Below are 21,862 nucleotides of genomic sequence, written 5' to 3' on the forward strand. Positions count from 1 at the left end.
AAGAATGGTTTTCCTAACCTGGAACAAAATGCATCAGAATGTTTGAAAACAAAAAAATCTTATAGTACTGTTATAACTTAAACCATGATTACAGTTTTTAAAACTAAAATAAGAAGGAAAGTAAACTTCACAGCTTTCAATTCATTGGGATTCTGTTATAAAGAATATGATACTGCTGGGTGTGGTGGCTCATACCTATAATCCCAGCACTTTGGGTGACTGAGGTAGGAGGATTGCTTGAGCCCAGGAGTTTGAGACCAGCCTGGGCAACATAGTGGGACCTCATCTCTCCAAAATATTGAAAAATTAACTAGACTTGGTAGTGTGCACCTATAGTCCCAGCTACTCAAGAGGCTGCGGTGGGAAGATTGTTTGAGCCAAGGAGGTCAAGGCTGCAGTGAGCTGTAATCACATCACTGAATTCCAGCTTGGATGACAGAGCAAGACCCTGTCTCAAAAAAAGAAAAAGAATACACTACTTAAGTTGGGTGTGACAGCATGTACCTACAGTCCCAGCTACTCAGGAGTCTTAGGCAGGAGGATTGCTTGAGCCAAGGAATTCGAGATGAGTCTGGGCAACATAATGTGATCTCATCTTATAAAAAAATTAAAAATATTTTAAGGCTGGCATGGTAGCTTACACCTGTAATGCCAGCACTTTGGGAGGCTGAGGTGGGAAAATAGCTTGAGTCTAGGAGTTCGAGACCAGCCTGGGCAACATAGAGAGACCCTGTCTCTATATAAAGTTTAAAAATTAGCTTGGCATGGTGGCATGCACCTGTGGTCTTCACTATTCGGGGGGCTGAGGTGGGCAGATCGCTTGAGCCTGAGAGGTTGAGAGTGCAGGGAGCCATGATGGCGCCATTGCATTCCAGCCTGGTGACAGAGTAAGACACTGTCTCAGAAAAAAAAAAAAAAAAATCTCAAGAGAGAGAGAGAGAAGAGAATACACTATCCAAGCAAGTACATGAAAAGATGCTCAACATCATTAGCCATCAGGAAAATGCAAATCAAAACTGGGATGGCTACAATAAAAAAGATGGATAATAACAAGAATTGGCAAGAATGTGGAGAAACTGGAACCCTTGTAAATTCCCGGTGGGGATGTAAACTGGTACAGGCACCTTGGAAAACAGCCTGACAGTTCCTCAAAAGGTTAAACACAGGGCTGGGAGTGGTAGTTCATGCCTGTAATCCCAGCCACTCAGGAGGCTGAGGCACAAGAATCGTTGAAACCTGGGAGGCGCAGGTTGCAGTGAGCCGAGATCATGCCACTGCACTACAGCCTGGGTGACACAGTGAGACGCTGTCTCAAAGAAAAGTTAAACATAGAATCACCATATGACTCAGCAATTCCACTCCTCTCCATATATATCCAAAAGAAAAAATATATGTCCACATAAAAAGTTGTATACAAATGTTCATAGCAACACTAATCAATACCCAAAAGGTAGAAATAACTCATTAACTGATAAATGGATAAACAAAATGTGGTGTATCTATGCAATGGAATATTATTCAACCATAAAAAGAACTGCTGATACATGCTACATCATGGATGAACCTTGACACCATTATCCTAAATGAAAGAAGCCAGCACAGAAGACCACATATTATATGATTCCATTTATATGAAATGTCCAGTATAGAAAACTCTATACAGACAGAAGTTAGATCAATGGCTGCCAATAGCTGGGTGTGGGGGTTGGAATAGGAAGTGAATGCTAACAGGGGTTTCTTTTTGGGGTGATGAAAATGTCCTAAAATGTATTGTGGTGGTGGTTACACAACTCTGTGAAAATACAAAAAAACATGGAACTTTACAGTTTAAATGGATGAATTATATGGTATGTGATAATATCTCAACAGGCTATTAAAAAATACCTCCCCACAACACCACTCCAAAAAGGTTACAGTAAATATGTGTAACTATGTTAGAAATATTAATTTGTTAATTTTTTTTTTTTTTTTTTAGATGGAGTCTCGGTCTGTCTCCCAGGCTGGAGTGCAGTGGCGCAATCTTGGCTCACTGCAACCTCCACCTCCTGGGTTGAAGTGATTCTCTTCCCTCAGCCTCCTGAGTAGCTGGGATTATAGGCACATGCCACCATGCCTGGCTAATTTTTGTATTTTTGGTAGAGATGGGGGTTTCGCCATGTTGGCCAGGGTAGTCTCAAACTCCTGACCTCAGGTGATCCACCTGCCTTGGCCTCCCAAAGTGCTGGGATTACAGGTGTGAGTCACCACACTGGCCTAATTTGTTCACTTTTCCAGAGGCAATTTGGCAACATGAATAAAAAGCCTTAAATATGCTCAAATCCTTTCATCCAGAAATTACTTTTTAAAGACTCTAACCTAAGGAGAAAATAAAAAATACAGGTAAAAATAAAAAGATGCGTATCATGATACTTTGTGTGAAGGTTTTATTTTTTAATAAGCAATATACACAAGCACAAAATTCTGAAAGTTACTAAAGGATGTAAAATGAAAAGTCTCTCTCGCATCACCTGCCTCCCAGTTTTTCTCCATTAAGGCAATCATGGTTGCCTTAGGGAGTAATACACTGTCACCAGTTTTTTGGTTTATCCTTGCAGAGGTATTTTGGGAATTTATAAACATATACCGCCATACATAATTTTTTCTACTCAAATGATGTCATACTACAACAGCAGTCCCCCCCATTTATCTTCAGGGAATATATTGCAAGACTCAGAGATGCCTGAAACTGCAAATAGTACAGAACCTTATATAGAGTATATATTTTCCTATACGCATATACCTATGATAAAGTTTCATTTACAAATTAGGCACAGTAAGAGTTTAACAATAATAAAATGGAACAATTATAACAATTTACTATAATAAAAGTTATGTGAATGTGGTCTCTCTCTCTTTCTCAAAATACCTTATTGTACTGTACTCCCCCTTCTTGTGATCTGTCAATCTAATAATGGAGAGAGTTACTAAGTGGCTAACAGGCAGGTAGCATATACAGCATGGATACAGTAAATAAAGAGATGATTCACGTCCCAAGCAGGATGGAGTGAATAGCACAAGACTTCATTATGCTACTCAAAACCATACACAATTTAAAACTTAAAATTATTTATTTCTCAAATTTTCCATTTAATATTTTCAAACCATGGCTGACGGGTTACTGAAACCATGGAAAGTGAAACCAAGGATAAAGAAGGATTAATGTACCTACAATATTCTGCACCTTGCTTTTTCCTCTAATTCATCTTGGGCATGTTTTTACATCAGTAAAACCCCTTGTATCATTTTAAGAACTGGAGTTTATTCCATTGTATACCATTCCTTTTATCCTTTAAACTTTTTACTTTGAAATACCATCAAACCTACACTTGTAAAGACAGCACAAGAAGTCCTTTATACCCCTTACCAAATACTGGCATTTTGTATATCTGCTTCATCATCTTTTTCCTTTTTTTTTTTTGAGGTGGAGTCTTGCTCTGTCGCCCAGGCTGGAGTGTAGTGGCACAACTGCAGCTCACTGCAACCTCCGCCTCCCGAGTTCAAGCAATTTTTCTGTCTCAGCCTCCCGAGTAGCTGGGACTACAGGCGCCCGCCGCCATACCCAGCTAATTTTTTGTATTTTTAGTAGAGACGGGTTTCATCATATTGGTCAGGCTGGTCTCAAACGCATGCCCTCGATGATCCGCCCACCTTGGCCTCCCAAAGTGCTGGGATTATAGGTGTGAGCCACCATGCCCGTCCATCTCTTTCTATATATACAAGTATACTGTATATACATATGCATATATGGTAGTAAATTTTATGTGTCAGTTTGGCTGGGCCACAATGCCCAGATATTTTCTCAAATATTCTGGATCTTTTTGTGAAGGTGTTTATTAGATGAAATCAACATTTAGATTGGTGGACTTTTAGTAAAGCAGATTACTCTTCAAAATGTAGGTGGAACTCATCCAATCAGCTGAAGGTCTTAATAGAAAAAAGACTGACCTCCCCTGAGTAAGAAGAAATTCTGCCACAAGACTGCCTCAAGACTCAAACTGCAGCTCTTCCATTAAGATGGAGACTCAAAGTGCAGTCTCCAACATGGGGCCTACCCCATCAGACTTTCAACTCTCCAAGTCTCCACCATCATGTGAGCCAATTCCTTAAAATAAATTTCTCTCTATATATAGCTTGTTGACTCTGTTTCTCTGGATAATCCTAGTTATTGCAACATACATACAATTTTTTCTGAACCATCTGAGAGTCACATTTAGCTTTCATGCCCTTTACCCAAAAATACTTCAGTTTCTATTTTCTGAAAAAAAAGATATTCTCTTATACAACCAAAGTACAATTATCAAAATCAGAAAATTTTACATTAATAAAATATTAGTCCATATTTCAACTTAAATTTAAAATTTACCAATTATCCAAATGTTCTTTTGTAGCAATTTTAAGCATCCTAATCTAGTAGCATGTATTGCATTTAGGTATCATTTCCTTTCTGTTTCTTTCAGCCTGGAATCAGTTCCTCAGACTTCTTTGTAACACGAACATTTTAGAAGACAATTGGTCAGTTATTTGTAGTATGTCCCTAATTTGGGTTTGTCTCATGCTTCCCTCATTATTACATTTAGGCTATGTATTTTTGACAAGAGTACTACCTAAGTGATGTCATATCCTCGTCAGAGGATGATATCCATTAGTCCCATTACTGATAACTTTGTACTTGATTTAGGTGGTACATGCCATGTTTTCCAAAGTTTCTATTTTTTCCTTTATAATTAGTGATTCACAGGAGATACTTTGCAATTATGTAAATATTCTGTTCTTCATCAAACTTGTATTCACTAGTTTTAATATCCATTGATGATCTTTGACTGAATAAATTATCACTATGAGGTTGCAAAATGGTGATTATTTTCTAATTCTACCACTCTTTTCTACATTTATTAGCTGGCATTCTAATGTAAGCAGCATTCCTTTCAAACTCCTGACCTCAAGTGATCCACCTGCCTAGGCCTCCCAAAGTGCTGGGATTATAGGTGTGAGCCACCATGACTGGCTCGCAATTTACTTGCAAAATAAGTTTTAGTAATATATTTGGCCTGATTATTTGCATTGGGGGCAATAAGAATAGTGAGTGGCCACCCAGGCTCTTTAAAGTTGGTTTTGGGCCGGGCGCGGTGGCTCAAGCCTGTAATCCCAGCACTTTGGGAGGCCGAGACGGGTGGATCACAAGGTCAGGAGATCGAGACCATCCTGGCTAACCCGGTGAAACCCCGTCTCTATTAAAAAAAATACAAAAAACTAGCCGGGCGACTTAGCGGGCGCCTGTAGTCCCAGCTACTCGGGAGGCTGAGGCAGGAGAATGGCGTAAACCCGGGAGACGGAGCTTGCAGTGAGCTGAGATCCGGCCACTGCATTCCAGCCTGGGTGACAGAGCGAGACTCCGTCTCAAAAAAAAAAAAAGTTGGTTTTGTTGGAACATTCATAAGGAATTCTGGATTAGACTTTTAAAAGCCTTGAGGCTAAGAAGACAAGCCAAGGATCCATCATCAGACTGTTCCCATAATACCTGTATGCGATGGGTGAAATCCTCTCTTCCTGAAGTCCCCAAAATATCTTGAGGTTCCTGGGCTTGTCAGAAAGTGACATTTTTTTACTTACTGTAAGGTCAGGGATCTTGTTAGGGAATCTTTGAACAATAATGATTGCTCAAGGAATTGCTTTGATCAAAGGGACAGTCATGTAGTCTGAAACAGGTTCCAGGACTACTTCTCTCTTGTTTAAAATTCAGCTTTGGTCCTTTGTAATATTCCCCCCTCCATGGGACTCAACTTCTTAGGAATGAACCTTCCTAATGGTGTGAGATATTGACCTAAATATGACCCAAATACATGATTGTTCTGCAATGGCGAGTCAATCGCCATTGACTTCCCAATCTTTTTTATCAGCTCTATAAAGTAAATCTTGGCTGGTGCAGTGGCTCACACCTGTAATCCCAGTGCTTTAGTGCTTTAGGAGGCAAAGGCAGGAGGATCTCCTGAAGCCAGAAGTTCAAGACCAACCTGGGCAACAAAGCCAGACCCAGTCTCTAAGAAAAAACAAAAAACAAAACAAAACAAACAATTAGCCAGGCATGGTGGAGTGCACCTATAGCCCCAGCTACTTAGGTCACTGAGTCAAGAGGACAACTTGACCCCCAGAGTTTGAGGCTGTAGTGAGCTATGATCATGCCATTGCACTCCAGCCTGAGCAACAGAGTAAAAGCCTGTCTCTAAAAAAACAAAAACAACCTCAATGTTTTAAAGCAGTCTGGTTATATCTAAAAATATGCCATTCCAATCAAAGCCTAGGTAAAATAACCAGTGTCTATGATTGTGTCCTTAAAAGCAGAACTTTAGGGCCGGGCGCGGTGGCTCAAGCCTGTAATCCCAGCACTTTGGGAGGCCGAGATGGGCGGATCACGAGGTCAGGAGATCGAGACCATCCTGGCTAACACCGTGAAACCCCGTCTCTACTAAAAAATACAAAAAACTAGCCGGGCGAGGTGGCGGGCGCCTGTAGTCCCAGCTACTCGGGAGGCTGAGGCAGGAGAATGGCGTAAACCCGGGAGGCGGAGCTTGCAGTGAGCTGAGATCCGGCCACTGCACTCCAGCCTGGGTGACAGAGCAAGACTCCGTCTCAAAAAAAAAAAAAAAAAAAAAAAAAAGAAAAAAAAAAAAGCAGAACTTTAATTCCAGCTTCATAAAGTGTGGAATTGGTTGCTTGAATAAAGTATGAATCTCAAACCAAAATTAGGAAGATTCGAAACCTGAGAGGAGACTCACCAGAGACCCCTGCTGGCTCAGTGAGATTGGGTGAATGGTACCAAGGCTCCAACTATAATATCAGCAAATGGAGGCTCGCTTCAGGTCCCTTCATGGTTGCCAAAATGTCAAGCAGCCACTAGACAACAGCACAGAGCATGTGTCTCTCTGTGGGAGGAGCCTGTGAGGCTGGGCCAGGATTATAAGGTTTCTGCTTCACGAAGGGACAACGCAGAGGCCCAGGGACAAAAATACCAGAACCAGAAACCCCAGGGATCTGCGTACCTCCTCCTTTTCCTCCTCCTCAGGCTGGGGCCAGCCATCCCTCCTGCTGGTGCTGACACAGTCAGCCCTGCACCTCAGTGGAGCAGAGCACAGCATAGTTCACTGAGGCAGAGCTGGGCTGGACTAGCAGCTAAACGGCTGAGTTACCATTTAATGTGTATAGTTTGGGAAGATAAGAAAGTTCGGGAGATGGTGGTGGTGATGGTTGAACAATGTGAAGGTGAAGGTATATAATGTCACTGAACTTAAAAATTGTCAATTTTATGAATTTTATGTGATATATATTTTACCCTACCGCCAACACCACACACACACATGCACATACTCTCACTCTCTCTCTCTAGAGTTTACCCTCCATATCTGTGAGTTCCACATAAATGGATTCAACCAACTACACATCAAAAATATTTGGAAAAAAAGGATGATTGTGTCCATACTGAACATCTACCAACTTCATTTCTTGTGATTATTCCCTAAAGTATACAGTGTAACAACTACTTACATAGTATTTACATTGTATTAGGTACAAATAATCTAGAGATGGGACCAGGTGTGGTGGTTCACACCTGTAATCCCTGCACTTTGGGAGGCGAAGGCGGGCATATCACTTGAGCTCAGGACTTCAAGACAAGCTTGGGGAACATGGTGAAACCCTATCTCTAAAGAAAAAAATAGAGCTACAAAAATTAGCTGGGCATGGTGGCACATACCTGTAGTCCCAGCTACTTGGGAGGGTGAGGTGGGAGGATTGCTTGAATCTGGAAGGCAGAGGTAGAAAGGAGCTGAGATCATGTTACTGTACTCTAGCCTGGGCAACAGAGTAAGACCCTGACTCAAATAATAATAATAATAATAATAGTTTAAAAATTATATTTAAATTGAAATTTTGAAAACAGCCCAAATTATTATAAGTCAAAACAAATAAAATCATTTGAAATTTTTGTTTATTTCTCTGAATGAACACATTGATGCTGGGTAACTGCTCTTTTAGCATTAAAAATTTGACACTTAAAAATAACGTTTTGGGGGAGGCTGGGTGCGGTGGCTCATGCCTGTAATCTTAATACTTTGGGAGGCTGAGGTGGGTGGATCACTTGAGGCCAAGAGTTTGAGACCAGCCTGGCCAACATGGTGAAACCCTGTCTCAACTAAAAATACAAAAATTACCTGAGCGTGGTGAAATGTGCCTGTAGTTCCTGCTACTCAGGAGGCTGAGGTGGGAGGATCGCTTGAGCCCAGAAGGGGGAGGTTGCAAGTGAGCCGAGATCATGACACTGCACTCCAGCCTGGGTGACAAAGTGAGACCCTGTCTCAAAAAACACAAACAAAAAATAAAATAGATAAAAACAGGCTGGGCGCGGTGGCTCATGCCTGTAATCTGACACTCTGGGAGGCCGAGGTGGGCGGATCACGAGGTTAGGAGTTCCAGATCAGCCTTGCCAAAATAGTGAAACCCCGTCTCTACAAAAAATACAAAAATTAGCCAGGTGTGGTGGCACACGCCTGTAGTCACAGCTACTGAGGAGGCTGAGGCAGGAGAATCACTTGAACCCAGGAGGCAAAGGCTGCAGTGAGCAGAGACCGTGCCTTTGCACTCCAGCCTGGGCAACAGAGCGAGATTCTATCTCAAAAATAAATAAATAAATAAAAGATAAAAACATTTTGGGGGAAAGGGACTTTGAGTATATCAATCTACATTTTAAAAAGACTTAGGGGTTTTTTTTTTTTTCATAAGTTTGTAACTATTTTTAATGGATTTTTTTTTTTATTTTTTATTTTTTTTTTTTTTTTTGAGAGTGGGTCTTGCTTTACCAGCCTGGCTGGAGTAGAGTGGCATGATCATAACTCACTGCAGCCTCCACCTCCTGGGTTCAAGTGATTCTCCCACCTCAGCCTTCCGAGTAGCTGGGATTACAGGCATGCACCACCACGCCTGGCTAATTTTTGTATTTTTTGTAGAGACAGGGTATCACCCTGTTGCCCAGGCTGGTCTTGAACTCTTGGGTTCAAGAGATCTGCCCGCCTCAGCCTCCCAAAGTGCTGGGATTACAGGTGTGTGCCACTGAGCCTGACCAAAAAAGACATATCTTTTGACCCTTTTTTAGGAATCATGCATATTTTTAGAATTTATCAGAAATATCACCTTTACAATGATGTTTATTTGTCTGTAACTACAAAGGACTGGATACAATCGAAATGGCCATAATGCATGGCTAAATATATGAAAGATCCTTATATCCTAAAATATCCTAGAATAGTTAAAAAAAAATTAATGAGGTAGAACTACATACGCTGATACAGAAGAATTTCCAAAATATAAGAAAAAATAACTGTAGAGCAACACATATAGTATAATTTATGTTTTAAAAAGAAAAAATACCAGCCTGGGCAACATGGTGAGACCCCTCTCTCTACAAAAAATATAAAATTTGCCAAGCATGGTGACGTACACCGGTGGTCCCAGCTACTCGGGAGGCTGAAGTGAGGGATCGCTTGAGCCTGTGAGGTCTAGGCTGCAGTGAGCTGTGATCACACCACTATACTCCATCCTGAGTGACAGAGCAAGACTCTGTCTCAAAAAAATAAAGAGAAAAGAAAATAAAAAGAAAAAATACCAAAAAACAGGTTTATATGTTTGTACATAAGAAGTTTTTTTTTTTTTTTTTTTTTTTTTTTTTTTTTTTTTTTTGAGACAGAGTTTTGCTCTTGTTGCTCAAGCTAGAGTGCAATAGCACAATCTCCATTCACTGCAACCTCCACCTCCCAGGTTCAAGAAATTCTCCTGCCTCAGCCTCCTAAGTAGCTGGAATTACAGGTGTGCCCCACCACGCTTGACTAATTTTTTGTATTTTTATAGAAACAAGGTTTCACCATGTTAGCCAGGCTGATCTTGAACTCCTGACCCCAGGTGATCCGCCCGTCTAAGCCTCCCAAAGTGCTGGGATTATATGCGTGAGCTACTGCGCCCAGCCAGAAGAAATTATTAATAATGGTTAATTATAGAGAATGCCAAAAGGAGACACCTTTCTTTCTTTCTTTGAGATGGAGTTTCACTCTTGTCACCCACACTGGAGTACAATGGCTTACTGCATTGATCTCTGCTTACTGCAACCTCTGTTTCCTGGGTTCAAGCGATTCTCCTGCCTCAGCCTCCCCAGTAGCTGGGATTACAGGCGCCCACTACCATGCCCAGCTAACTTTTTTGTATTTTTAGTAAAGACGGTGTTTCATCATGTTGGCTAGGCTGGTCTTGAACTCCTGACCTCAGGTGATCTGCCCACCTCAGCCTCCCAAAGTGCTGGGACTACAGGTGTGAGCCACTGTGCATGGCCAAGGAGACTCCTTTCTACTTATAAGCCTTCTGTATTATTTAAAAACTTTGAAAATACATTTGTGTGTGTGTGTGTGTGTGTGTGTGTGTGTGTGTGGTAAAACATACATAACAAACAACCTTTATCATTGCAACCACTGCTAAGTCTATAGTTCAGTAACATTAAGTACATTCACACTGTGCAATCATCACTACCATCTATCCCCAGAGTTTGTTTCATTATTTGAAATTTGATTTTTTTTTTTTTTTGAGACGTAGTGTTGCCCTGTCGCCCAGGCTGGAGTGCAGTGGCGCGATCTTGGCTCACTGCAAGCTCCACCTCCTGGGTTCACACCATTCTCCTGCCTCAGCCTCCTGAGTAGGTGGGACTACAGGTGCCCACCCGGCTAATTTTGTTTTTGTATTTTTAGTAGAGACGGGGTTTCACTTGTTAGCCAGGATGGTCTCGATCTCCTGACCTTGTGATCCACTTGGCTCGGTTTCCCAAAGTGCTGGGATCATAGGCGTAAGCCACCGCACCCAGCCTTGTCTTTTTATTTGATATGGAGTCTTGCTCTGTCGCCCAGGCTGGAGTGCAGTGGCGCTATCTCAGCTCACTGCAACCTCCACCTCCAAGGTTCAAGTGATTCTCCTGCAATGTACTGCTCTACAGTTTTTGTTGTAATTTTTTTTTGTTCAGTTTCCCCAGAATTTATTATTACAAAGATTTTTGAAATTACATGAACAATGATGAGAAACATTGACAGAAAAAGATCAGATTGTTTTATACTAACAACGATAATGTCTTGCTCAATTAAAAAATTAACCCCATTGATCTTCATTTAATTTTTATCATCTTATTTTATTTTTACAACCAAAATTGTTTAAAAACATTTTTTTTTTAGACTGAACATGGTGACTCACATCTGTAGTCCCAGCATTTTGGGAGGCTGAGGCAGGTGGATCACCTGAGGTCAGGAGTTCAAAACCAGGCCGGCCAACATGGTGAAACCCTGTCTCTATTAAAAATACAAAAAATTAGCCAGGCGTGGTGGCAGACACCTGTAATCCCAGCTACTGGGGAAGCTGAGGCAGGAGAATCACTTGAACCTGGGAGTCAGAGGCTACAGTGAGCTGAGATCAGGCCATTGCACTTCAGCCTGGGCAATAAGAGTGAAACTCCATCTCAAAAAAAAAAAAAAAAAAATTTAAATTTAGCATGAACTAAAATCTATTTGCCATTCTTGGATAGGGCTTTAAACTTTGCTCCTCTTCTATTCTGGAAACCCAGGAATAGCAAATAGACAATGACCACAAATAGTTTTGTCCCAGAAACAAAGAATATTAGCATGAATCCAAACTGGATCGCTAAATGTTTCGTTTCCTATCCAGCCAAATAATTCTATATGCTTGATACTAGAGTAAGTAAAAGATGTATCTGAGACCCACTGAGTAGCTGCAAGGGGAAAAAAATTAATAATATACAGTAGAGAAACAGGACAACATCTTGACCAGATGATAAAAATTAACATCACCAATGAGATGCAGGTAGATAACATGTGCCATCATCAGACGTGATATCCTTAGAACACAAAATCACTTACATAGTTTTCCATCAGGGAATGAATAGCCTGCATCTAATCAAAAGTTAATAGGAGACAAATCCAAAATTGGGAACCATCTATTAAAAGAGGGGATGAGGGTGGGCACAGTGGCTCATGCCTGTAATTCCAGCACTTTGGGAGGCTGAGGCGGGTGGATCATAAGGTCAGGAGTTTGAGACCAGCCTGGCTAATATGGTGAAACCTCGTCTCTACCAAAAATACAAAAATTAGCTGGGTGTGGTGGCACCTGCCTGTAGTCCCAGCTACTCAGAAAGCGGAGGTTGCGATGAGCTGAGATTGCACCACTGCACTCCAGCCTAGGCAACAGAGTGAGACTCTGTCCCGAAAAAAAAAAAAAAAAAAAAGGCTGAGGCAAGAGGATCACTTGAAGTCAGGACTTTGAGACAAGCCTGAGCAACATAGTGAGACCCTGTCTCTATAAAAATATTTTTAAATATCAGTCAGACATGGTGGCACATGACTGTAGTCTCAGCTACTTGGGAGGCTGAAGCAGGAGGATCATTTGAGCTGAGGAGTTTGAGGCTGTAGTGAGGTAAAAAGGTGCCACTGTACTCGAGGCCTGGGCAGAGCAAGACCTAGTCTCTAAAAAAATTTTTTTTAATTAAAGAAAGGGACAAAGTGATTGTGCATTATATTCCTCCAAAATGGTAATGTCATAAAAGAAAAAGGAAGGCTGTGGAAATGTTCCTAATTAAAGAAGAATAAATACACATGATAAGCAAATGCAATACTTGATCCTTAATTAGAAATTGTACTTCCAGAAAAAAAAAATGCTATAAAGAACATTATTGAATCAACTAACAAAACTAGAACAGAGATACCTGGTTAGATAAAATTATTTTATTGGTGTTAATTTTGCTGAAGTTGGTAACTGTACTGTAGTTATTTAAAGAAATACACAGTGAAGTATTTTGGGGTAAAAGGCTATAAATGTATGCTACTTAGATTGAAATAGTTGAGGAAAAAAAGAGGAAGGTCTAGGCAGGAGTGTTGGCTCACGCCTATAATCCCAGTACTTAGGGAGGCTGAGGCAGGTGGATCACCTGAGGTCGGGAGTTCGAGACCAGCCCGACCAACATGGAGAAACCCCGTCTCTACTAAAATTACAAAATTAGCCAGGCGTGATGGCACATGCCTGTAATCCCAGCTACTCGGGAGACTGAGGCAGGAGAATCGCTTGAACTCGGGAGGCAGAGGTTGTGGTGAGCCAAGATTGCACCATTGCACTCTAGCCTGGGCAACAAGAGCGAAACTCCGTCTCAAAAAAAAAAAGAAAGAGAGACAGATCTATATATTGAAGAAAGAAAAATCAAATGAGAAAGCAAAAGGGGTAAAATGTCAATAACAGGTGACTCTGAGTCAAGGATATATGGGTATTATCCTTTTCTTATTTTTGCAACTTTTCTGTAAGCCTAAAATTATTTCCAAATTTTAAAAAATTGATTTTAAAAAGTATAGCTAAAGATTTAACACAGAGGTTTCTAGCAGAATTTGTGAAAGGCAGAGAAAGAATATGAAAATTGGGAAAGGATTATCTATGTTATAACAAACTTAGAATTAAATGAAGTCACACAGTGGCTCACGTCTGTAATGCTATAGCACTTTGGGAGGCTGAGGTGGGCAGATCACTTGAGGTCAGGAGTTCGAGAACAGCCTGAGCAACATGGTGAAACCCCATCTCTACTAAAACAAATACGAAAAATTGGCCGGGCTTAGTGGTGTGTGTCTGTAATCCCAGATACTTGGGAGGCTGAGGCATGAGAATCATTTGAACCCAGGAGGCAGAGATTGCAGTAAGCCAAGACTGCACCACTGCATTCCAGCCTGGCTGGCACAGTGAGACTCTGTCTCAAAAATAAATAAATAAATAAATACATAAATACATAAATTAAAATAAAAATTAAATGAAGTCAAATGATTTCAAAACAAGAGAAAACTGATTCCAAAATTTAGAGCTTATATAACACTTAAAAATATGAAAGAGGTTTACCTTAATTTAGCTGAACGTAGTATTCTGGTAAGTGAAACACAGTTGCCTTCCATGATACCCTTTCCAACCGTGGGAATAATGCTTTTGCGGCATGCAACGTATAATGAACATGCCAACCAGTGTGTAACTTCTCCCTGGCAAGCAAAAGACAAAACAGATATAATATTATGTTAAAACGCTTTAATTCTGGAAACAAGAGATGTAGAATTATCTGGTCTCAGTTTTCCTTATGTAGATAAAAGGCCAGAGAAGTGAAGATATTTGCCCAAGGTCACAAAGCTGCTAGCTGCAGTAATGGGTATAAAACTCCTTACTCTTAGTTCTGTGCTTTTACAACTATAACATGATAAATTAATATTAATCTAAAGATAAAAGCCTGACTTGATGGCTCACATTTATAATCCCAGTAACTCGGGAGTCTGAGGTGGAAGTATCACTTGAGGCCAGGAGTTCAAGACTAGCCAGGGCAACGTAGTGAGACTCTGACTCTAAAAACGAAAATAAAAAAATTAACCAGGCATGGTGGTGCTTGCTTGCAGTCCTAGGTACTTGGGTGGCTGAGGTAAGAGGATCGCCTAAGCTCAGGAATGCAAGACTGCAGTGAGCTATGTTTGTGCCACTACATTCCAAGACAGGTAACTGAGCGAGATCCTGTCTCTTAAAAAAAAAAAAAAAAAAAAGGTAACTTTCACTTTCACCTACACTCCAAATCTAATACAGGCATATGCCACATAACAACATTTTGGTCAACACTGGACCACATATACAATGGTGGTCACTTAAAATTATAATACTGGCCAGGCGCGGTGGTTCATGCCTGGGAGGCTGGCGCAGGTGAATCACTTGAGGCCAGGAGTTCAAGACCAGCCTGGCCAACATGGCAAAACTCTGTCTCTACTAAAAATGCAAAAAATTAGCTGGGTGTAATGGCACGCACCTGTAGTCCCACCTACTCGGGAGGCTGAGGCAGGAGAATAGCTTGAACCCGGGAGGCAGAGGTTGCAGTGAGCAGAGATCGTGCCACTGCACTCTAGCCTAGGCAACACAGGGACACTCCATCACAAAAAAAAAAAAAAAGGATTATAATACTGTATGTTCTAACTGTTCTGTATATTTAAAAAATTATAATTTACTGTACCCCTTTTATGTTTAGATACATACACACTTACCATTACAGTTGCCTACAGTATTCAGTATAGAAACATGCTGAACAAATTTGCAGCCCAAGAGCAACAGGCTACATTACTCAACCTAGGTGTGTAGTAGACTATACTATCTAGGTTTGCGTAAGTATACTCTGTGAAGTTCACACAACAAAATCACCTAATGTTGCATTTCTTAGACCATGTCCCCGTCATTAAGTGAAGCATGTCTGAATTACCAGAAGAGTTCTTCTAAAATTTGTCAGCATGACTTCCTTGATTTTAAGAAAGGGACTTGATGATCCTGAAGTTTCTTTCTACCATTTTTGCTTTATGTTTCTCTTTAACTAGTCTGGCAGGGAAAGGCAAGAACAGAGTAAAAAGTTGGCAAGGGAGTCACACATGAAAAACTAATACTAGGCTGGGCGCCGTGGCTCATGCCTGTAATCCCAGCACTTTAGGAGGCCGAGGTGGGCGGATCATGAGGTCAGGAGATCGAGACCATCCTGGCTAACATGGTGAAACCCCGTCTCTGCTAAAAATACAACAAATGAGCCGGGCATGGTGGCGGGCGCCTGTAGTCCAACTACTCAGAAGGCTGAGGCAGGAGAATGGCAGGAGAAACCCAGGAGGCGGAGCTTGCAGTGAGCCGAAATCGCGCCACTACACTCCAGCCTGAATGACAGAGCGAGACTCCGTCTCAAAAAAAAAAAAAAAAAAAGAAAAAAAAATTAATACTAATCTTGTGCAACATAAAGGAGACTGTCATTTTTGTGAAGTAAAAATTTGGGGAATTATTTACTCCCAAACATGTCATTTTTAAAATACAGTCATATGCATTGCTTAATGACAGGGATATATTCTGAGAAATGCAACATTAGGCAATTTTGTTGTGCAAACATAGCATAGGCTACTAAACCTAGGCTATATGGTATGCTTATTGTTTCTAGGCTACAAACCTGTGGAAAATGTTACTATACTGAATACTGTTGGCAAATGTAACACAATAGTAATTACTTGTGTATCTAAACACAGAGAACATATAGTAAAAATAAAGTATGTGTGGTCCATTACCGACTGAAATGTTCTGCAGCATATGACCGTAGTAAGCATGGCTCTCCATATTTGTAGATATCTCAATTTACAATGCCACAAAAAGGTGACATTTGGGAATTCAACAATTTTCTACATTAAACTTCAGACATCTCCAAGCTACAGTCAGTTCATGACTTCATTGCTGAAATACAATAGGTGAAGTTTAAGGATTAAGAATTACAGATAGGATGGTGCGGCGCCTCACGCCTGTAATCCTAGCACTTTGAGAGGCCGAGGCAGGTGGATCACCTGAGGTCAGGAGTTCGAGAGCAGCCTGGCCAACACGGTGAAACCCTGTCTCCACTAAAAAATACAAAAATTAGCCAGGCATGGTGGCGCATGCCTGTAATCCCAGCTTCTTGGGAGGCTGAGGAAGGAGAATCACTTGAACCTGGGAGGTGGGGGTTGTAGTGAGCTGAGATTGTACCTCCAGCCTGTGCGACGGGAGTGAGACGCCATCTCAAAAAAAAAAAAAATTACACATAAAGACCAGGCACAGTGGCTCATGCTCGTAATCCCAGCACTTTGGGAGGCTGAGACAGAGGATTGCTTGAGCTCAGAATTTCAAGATCAGCCTAGGAAACATAGTGAGACCCGCATCTGTACAAAAGAGGAAAAAATTAGCTGGGCATGTGGCACATGCCTGTAGTTACAGCTACTTGGGGAACTGAGATGGGAGGATCATTTGAGCCCAGAAGGTTAAGGCTGCAGTGAGCTGTGACTGACCCATTGGACTCCGGCAAGGGTAAAAGAACGAGACCCTATATCAAAAAAAAAAAAAAAAAAAAGAATTACAGATGTAAATCTCATAGCACAACACAATAGTGTTCTTATACACTGTTCCACAGACTCTCTTTAAGACCAAACCCTAGAAGGATAAAAAGATTGATAAAAAGATTTCTTACAATAATCTGAAAGGGGTAGGTAGAAATGGGTGGCCATCAATAAACCCAATGTTCCTACCCTGAAGGACTAAGAAGTTTTATTTTCTCAAAGGACTAAATGAGGCAGGTAAGCTTAAGGATGAATATTTTTATAAGCTTTGATTCCTGAATTGCTTGGGAATAGGGTCTGGTCATGGTGGCCTACGCATGTAGTCCTAGCACTTTGGGAAGCTGATGTGGGTGGACTGCTTGAGTTCAGGGGTTCAAGACTAGCTTGGGTAACACGGCAAAACCCCATCTCTACAAAATACAAAAAATTAGCAGGACGTGGTGGTATGCACCTATAGTCCCAGCTACTATGGAGGCTGAGATGGGAGAAGTGCTTAAGACACTTTTTTCTCTCAAAAAAGAAAAAGAGTTGTTTGGGAATAGCATCTAAGTACTATAGAGCCTTTGGATACAGGCTACTAAATGAAAATTCTAGCAAGATGGTGAAAATATAAGTCCTAAAATTATTGTTTCGATTTTTTTTTTTTTTTAGGCATTAAAGAATACACTGATTTTTATTTTACTTTTTAAAACAGGGTCTCACTCTGTTGCCCCAGGCTGGAGTGCAGTGGTGCTATCAGGGCCACTGCAGCCTCGACTTCCCAGGAATCAGGGCCACTGCGGCCTCAACCTCCCAGGCTCAAACAATCCCCCCACCTTAGCCTCTGGAGTAGCTGGGACTAAAGGCACATGCTACCACACCCAGCTAATTTTTGTAGAGATGGGAGCCCAAGCTGGTCTCAAACCCCTGGGCTCAAGTTATCTACCTGGCTCAGCCTCCCAAAATGTTGGGATAACAGGTATGAGCCACCATGCCCAGTCTATTTTATTTTTTGTAGCAATAGGGTCTCACTATGTTGTCCAGGCTGGTCTTAAACTCCTGGGCTCAAGTGATCCTCCTGCCTCAGCCTCCCAAAGTGCTGGGATTATAGGCGTAAGCCACTGTGCCTGGCCTGATTTTCTTTCCTTAAAAAAGTCAACTATTTTATTCCATGAGAATAAAATAGAATACAATTATATTTGATAAAATCCTATTTCATAAAAATTCTATGAATTCTATGATATCAGAAACCGTTTTTTTTTTTTTTTTTTTTTTTTGCATTTCTAAGGCCTACTTACCAGGCCTTAGAAATGCAAAAAAAAGGCTTCTGATCTCACAGAACTTCACATCTGGAGCTAAGAAGAGGAACAGATACTATTATTTATAATTAGTGAGATATAGAAGCTATAAGAAGAATTGAAAAAGCATTGTAGGAGAATATAGTGCAGTGAGTAACTTATTTTGACTAGAGTTTAGGGAAGGCCTCACAAAAGGAGACAAAATTTGTAAGTCACTAAAAATGTAAGCAGGAGTTTGTCAGGTAGACTAGAGAGAGAGAGGTACAGATTGGAGAAAGACTTCTTAGGAAGCATCTGAGATATATGAAAATGACTACTCCAAATGCCTTTAATGAAAATTGACTTTAAAAAAAGGGGAAAATAAAACACTGGATAGAATAAACACAAAATTTCGGTTCATATATTTGTGCTTTCTAAAGCAAGCATTGGGCTGGGCACGGTGGCTCATGCCTTTAATCCCAATGCTCTGGGAGGCTGCAGCACAAGAATCACTTAAGGCCAGTTCAAGACCAGCTTGGGCAACATAGTCAGATACTTTCTCTACAAAAAGTTGAAAAAATTAGCTGAGTACGTTGGCGCATGCCTGTAGTCCCAGTTACTGGGGAGGCTGAAGCAGAAAGATCACTTGAGCCTAGGAGTTTGAGTTTACAGTGAGCTACAATTGCACCACTGCATTCCAGGCCTGGTCAAAAGAGCAAGACTCTGTTTCTTTTCTTTTCTTTCTTTTTTTTTTTTTTGAGATGGAGTTTCACTCTTGTTGTGCAGGGTGGAGTGCAATGGCGCGATCTCGGCTCACTGCAACCTCTACCTCCCGGGTTCAAGTGATTCTCCTGCCTCAGCCTCCCCAGTAGCTGGAATTACAGGTGCATGTCAACATGCCCGGCTAATTTTATATTTTTAATAGAGACGGGGTTTCACCATGCTGGCCAGGCTGGTTGAAGATCTGCTCACTTTGGCCTCCCAAAGTGCTGCGATTACAGACGTGAGACACCGTGTGCCCAGCCAAGACCCTGTTTCTAAGGAAGAAAAAAAGAAAGAAAGAAAAAATAATAATAAATAAATAAAGCAAACATTGAAGATGTCCTATTCAACTCTGCCTAACTAGAGATTTAGCTCTCAACCTTTCCTGGTGTTGGGGGTGAGGGGAAAGATTCCAGGCAGAGGGAGCGGCATGGATATACCACAAAACTGGGAACAAGCTTGTCATATTCAAGAATCTGAAACAGGTGCACGCCTTGACCGTAGTTTGACACAGTAAATACTTATTCAATGACAGATGGTGTGACCTTGGGCAAGAGAGACCAAATGAGACCTAGGATGTCAGAAATGCTTTTTCAGGCTTTCAAAAATCAATCTGTTTTCAATTGAGAGGCCATTCATTCTAATCTTTCCGTTTTGTTTTTTTTTTTGAGACGGAGTCTCGCTCTGTGGCCCAGGCTGGAGTGCAGTGGCGCGATCTCGGCTCACTGCAAGCCCCGCCTCCCGGGTTCATGCCATTCTCCTGTCTCAGCCTCCTGAGTAGCTGGGACTACAGGTGCCCGCCACCACGCCCGGCTAATTCTTTGTATTTTCAGTAGAGACAGGGTTTCACTGTGTTAGCCAGGATGGTCTCAATCTCCTGACCTCGTGATCCGCCCGCCTCGGCCTCCCAAAGAGCTGGGATTACAAGCGTGAGCCACCGTGTCCGGCTAATCTCCCTTACTTTTTCTTCCCACAGCTTTCCAGTCATGCCACCCACGGATGTGGACCATTGTCCTTTACCCAGTCTATCCAGTCTGGAAGACTTTTTCTGGTACTTTTCCTTCATATATAGGCACACAGTCAACACATATCCAACTTTATGCCTTTGAACCCAGCAATTATTTCACTGGGTGGTGAGTCAGTGGTGCACCCTGGGAGTGGGTCCAGCGCCCTTGGCACATGAAAGCCTTTGAACATGGGGCCAGTGGAGTGCTACATGAAATACACTCCATCACAATTCTGTCTACACTGGACTTATGCTCATCTTTCTCTTTTTAGAGAGTCTTGCTCTGTCGCCTAGGCTGGAGTGCAGTGGTGTGATCTCTGCTCACTGCAGCCTATGCCTCCTGGGTTCAAGCAATTCTCCTGCCTCAGCCTTCTGAGTAGCTGGGATTACAGGCAGGCGCCAACATACCCAGCTAATATTTGTACTTTTTAGTAGAGACGGGGTTTCGCCATGTTGCCCAGGTTGGTCTCAAACTCCTGGCCTCAAGTGATCCGCCCGCTTTGGCCTCCCAAAGTGCTGGGATTACAGGCGTGAGCCACCACGCCCAGCCTGGGTTTCTGTATTAGAATAACCCTGGGCAAGACAACCTTCTGAGCCTTGCCATTATCACTTGGAAAGCAGGTCTAATACTCATTGTCATGCCATGTTCACAGGGCTGTTGTGAGGATAAAATGCAAGAATGATGGGGGAAAAAATCGAGTAATTATAACTGGTATTTGTTTTATTCAGAGCTAGACACTGATGCAAAGCATCAGGACGATGCTCTGACGGAGGAGGAAACGCAGGGCTGGGATCAGCTTCGTATGCACACTGGCTTTGATCAAACTGCTGCACAGCAACCAGCAGCTCCACCGTGATGAAGCAGAGGGTGTAGGTTAAACGGCTCAGACCCTGGGTCTGGCTCCATCTCTACCCGTGTGACCTTGGGCCTGTAGCTTAACCTGTCTGGGGTTCCGCTTCCTCTTGCGTGGAACGGGGATCACAGAAGGGGTTCAGACGGAACTGAGAGGGTCCATTTAAAGCTCTGGCCAGTGGCGTCTTGGCATGCAGTTCATTTTCACTTTACCATTATATTTGTTCTTACCGATTTAAGGGCACCACCATGACGTCTGTGGCGCTTAGCGGGGTAAAGTGTGATCAGGCAGCCTGGGGTTTGAGTGGCGCAGGGCCTAGGCCGCTCCTTTCCTGGGCTTCAGTTTCCCGCCTCAAAATGATGGGCGGATTCGCTGAGCAACACCCACCCTCCCGCCCCTCGGCGCCTGGCTGCGCCGCGACCCTCCTAGGTGGGGAAACTCCCACCACCCCATAGGCCGGGGAAGGGGCGGGGCAGGGGTGGGGCCTGGTGAGGGTAGGGTCCGGCCGCCCCACCTGCTGCCGCTCACCTCCAGGCTGTAGTTGCCTCGGATGGCAGTAAAGTCGTCCAGGGCTTCGGCCGCGCTCCCCTCGTCCAGGTTCAGCTCCTGGCACAGGGCCTGTAGCGCCTCCCCAGCTGCGGCGACCACCGCCGCCCCCTCAGCGTGGGACTCGTCCTCGAACATCCCTTCAGGCCCCGCGGGCGGCGCGCGCCGGCCCCCGACTTCTTTCTCCCTCCCAGGCGCGCTACCCACAACCACCTGCGCCAAAGCGCGCGAAAACTTGCAGTTGCGGGGATGCCTCGTCATCCACCGTCTGCCTCCGCTTTTCTCCTCAAAAAAAGTCCGTTTTTCCTCCGGAGCTCCTAGCCGTCCCTCCCCGGAAATGTGATAAGAAGACGGACCTCAGATTCTGAAATACCCGGCCTTAGCCCTTGGCTGGTCGCGGGGGGCCGAGCCGGCGGGACAAAAAAA

At 42.6% G+C, this 21,862-nt stretch overlaps 1 protein-coding gene across 6 annotated transcripts in view; it reads right to left on the reverse strand.

Moving 5' to 3' along the window:
* RBL1 (RB transcriptional corepressor like 1) overlaps nt 1-21,651 on the reverse strand; it is a 92,628-nt gene extending 70,977 nt beyond the window's left edge. For 2 of the 6 annotated variants that reach the window (XM_030915686.1, XM_030915683.1), the window contains exons 1-3: nt 21,419-21,651; nt 14,002-14,135; nt 7,787-7,834 (exon numbers count right to left, since the gene is read on the reverse strand). In XM_030915686.1, coding sequence (XP_030771546.1) covers nt 7,787-7,834; nt 14,002-14,135; nt 21,419-21,574 — 338 coding nt within the window. In that variant the 5' untranslated portion in view covers nt 21,575-21,651. Of the gene's footprint in view, nt 1-7,786; nt 7,835-14,001; nt 14,136-16,217; nt 16,381-21,418 lie in introns of all 6 variants that reach the window. The other 4 variants (XM_030915687.1, XM_030915688.1, XM_030915685.1 and 1 more) reach the window with 3 other exon arrangements.
* Nucleotides 21,652-21,862: the final 211 nt, after the last annotated feature.

This window comes from Rhinopithecus roxellana, chromosome 13 (assembly GCF_007565055.1).
Source record: "Rhinopithecus roxellana isolate Shanxi Qingling chromosome 13, ASM756505v1, whole genome shotgun sequence".
Lineage (NCBI taxonomy): Eukaryota > Metazoa > Chordata > Mammalia > Primates > Cercopithecidae > Rhinopithecus > Rhinopithecus roxellana.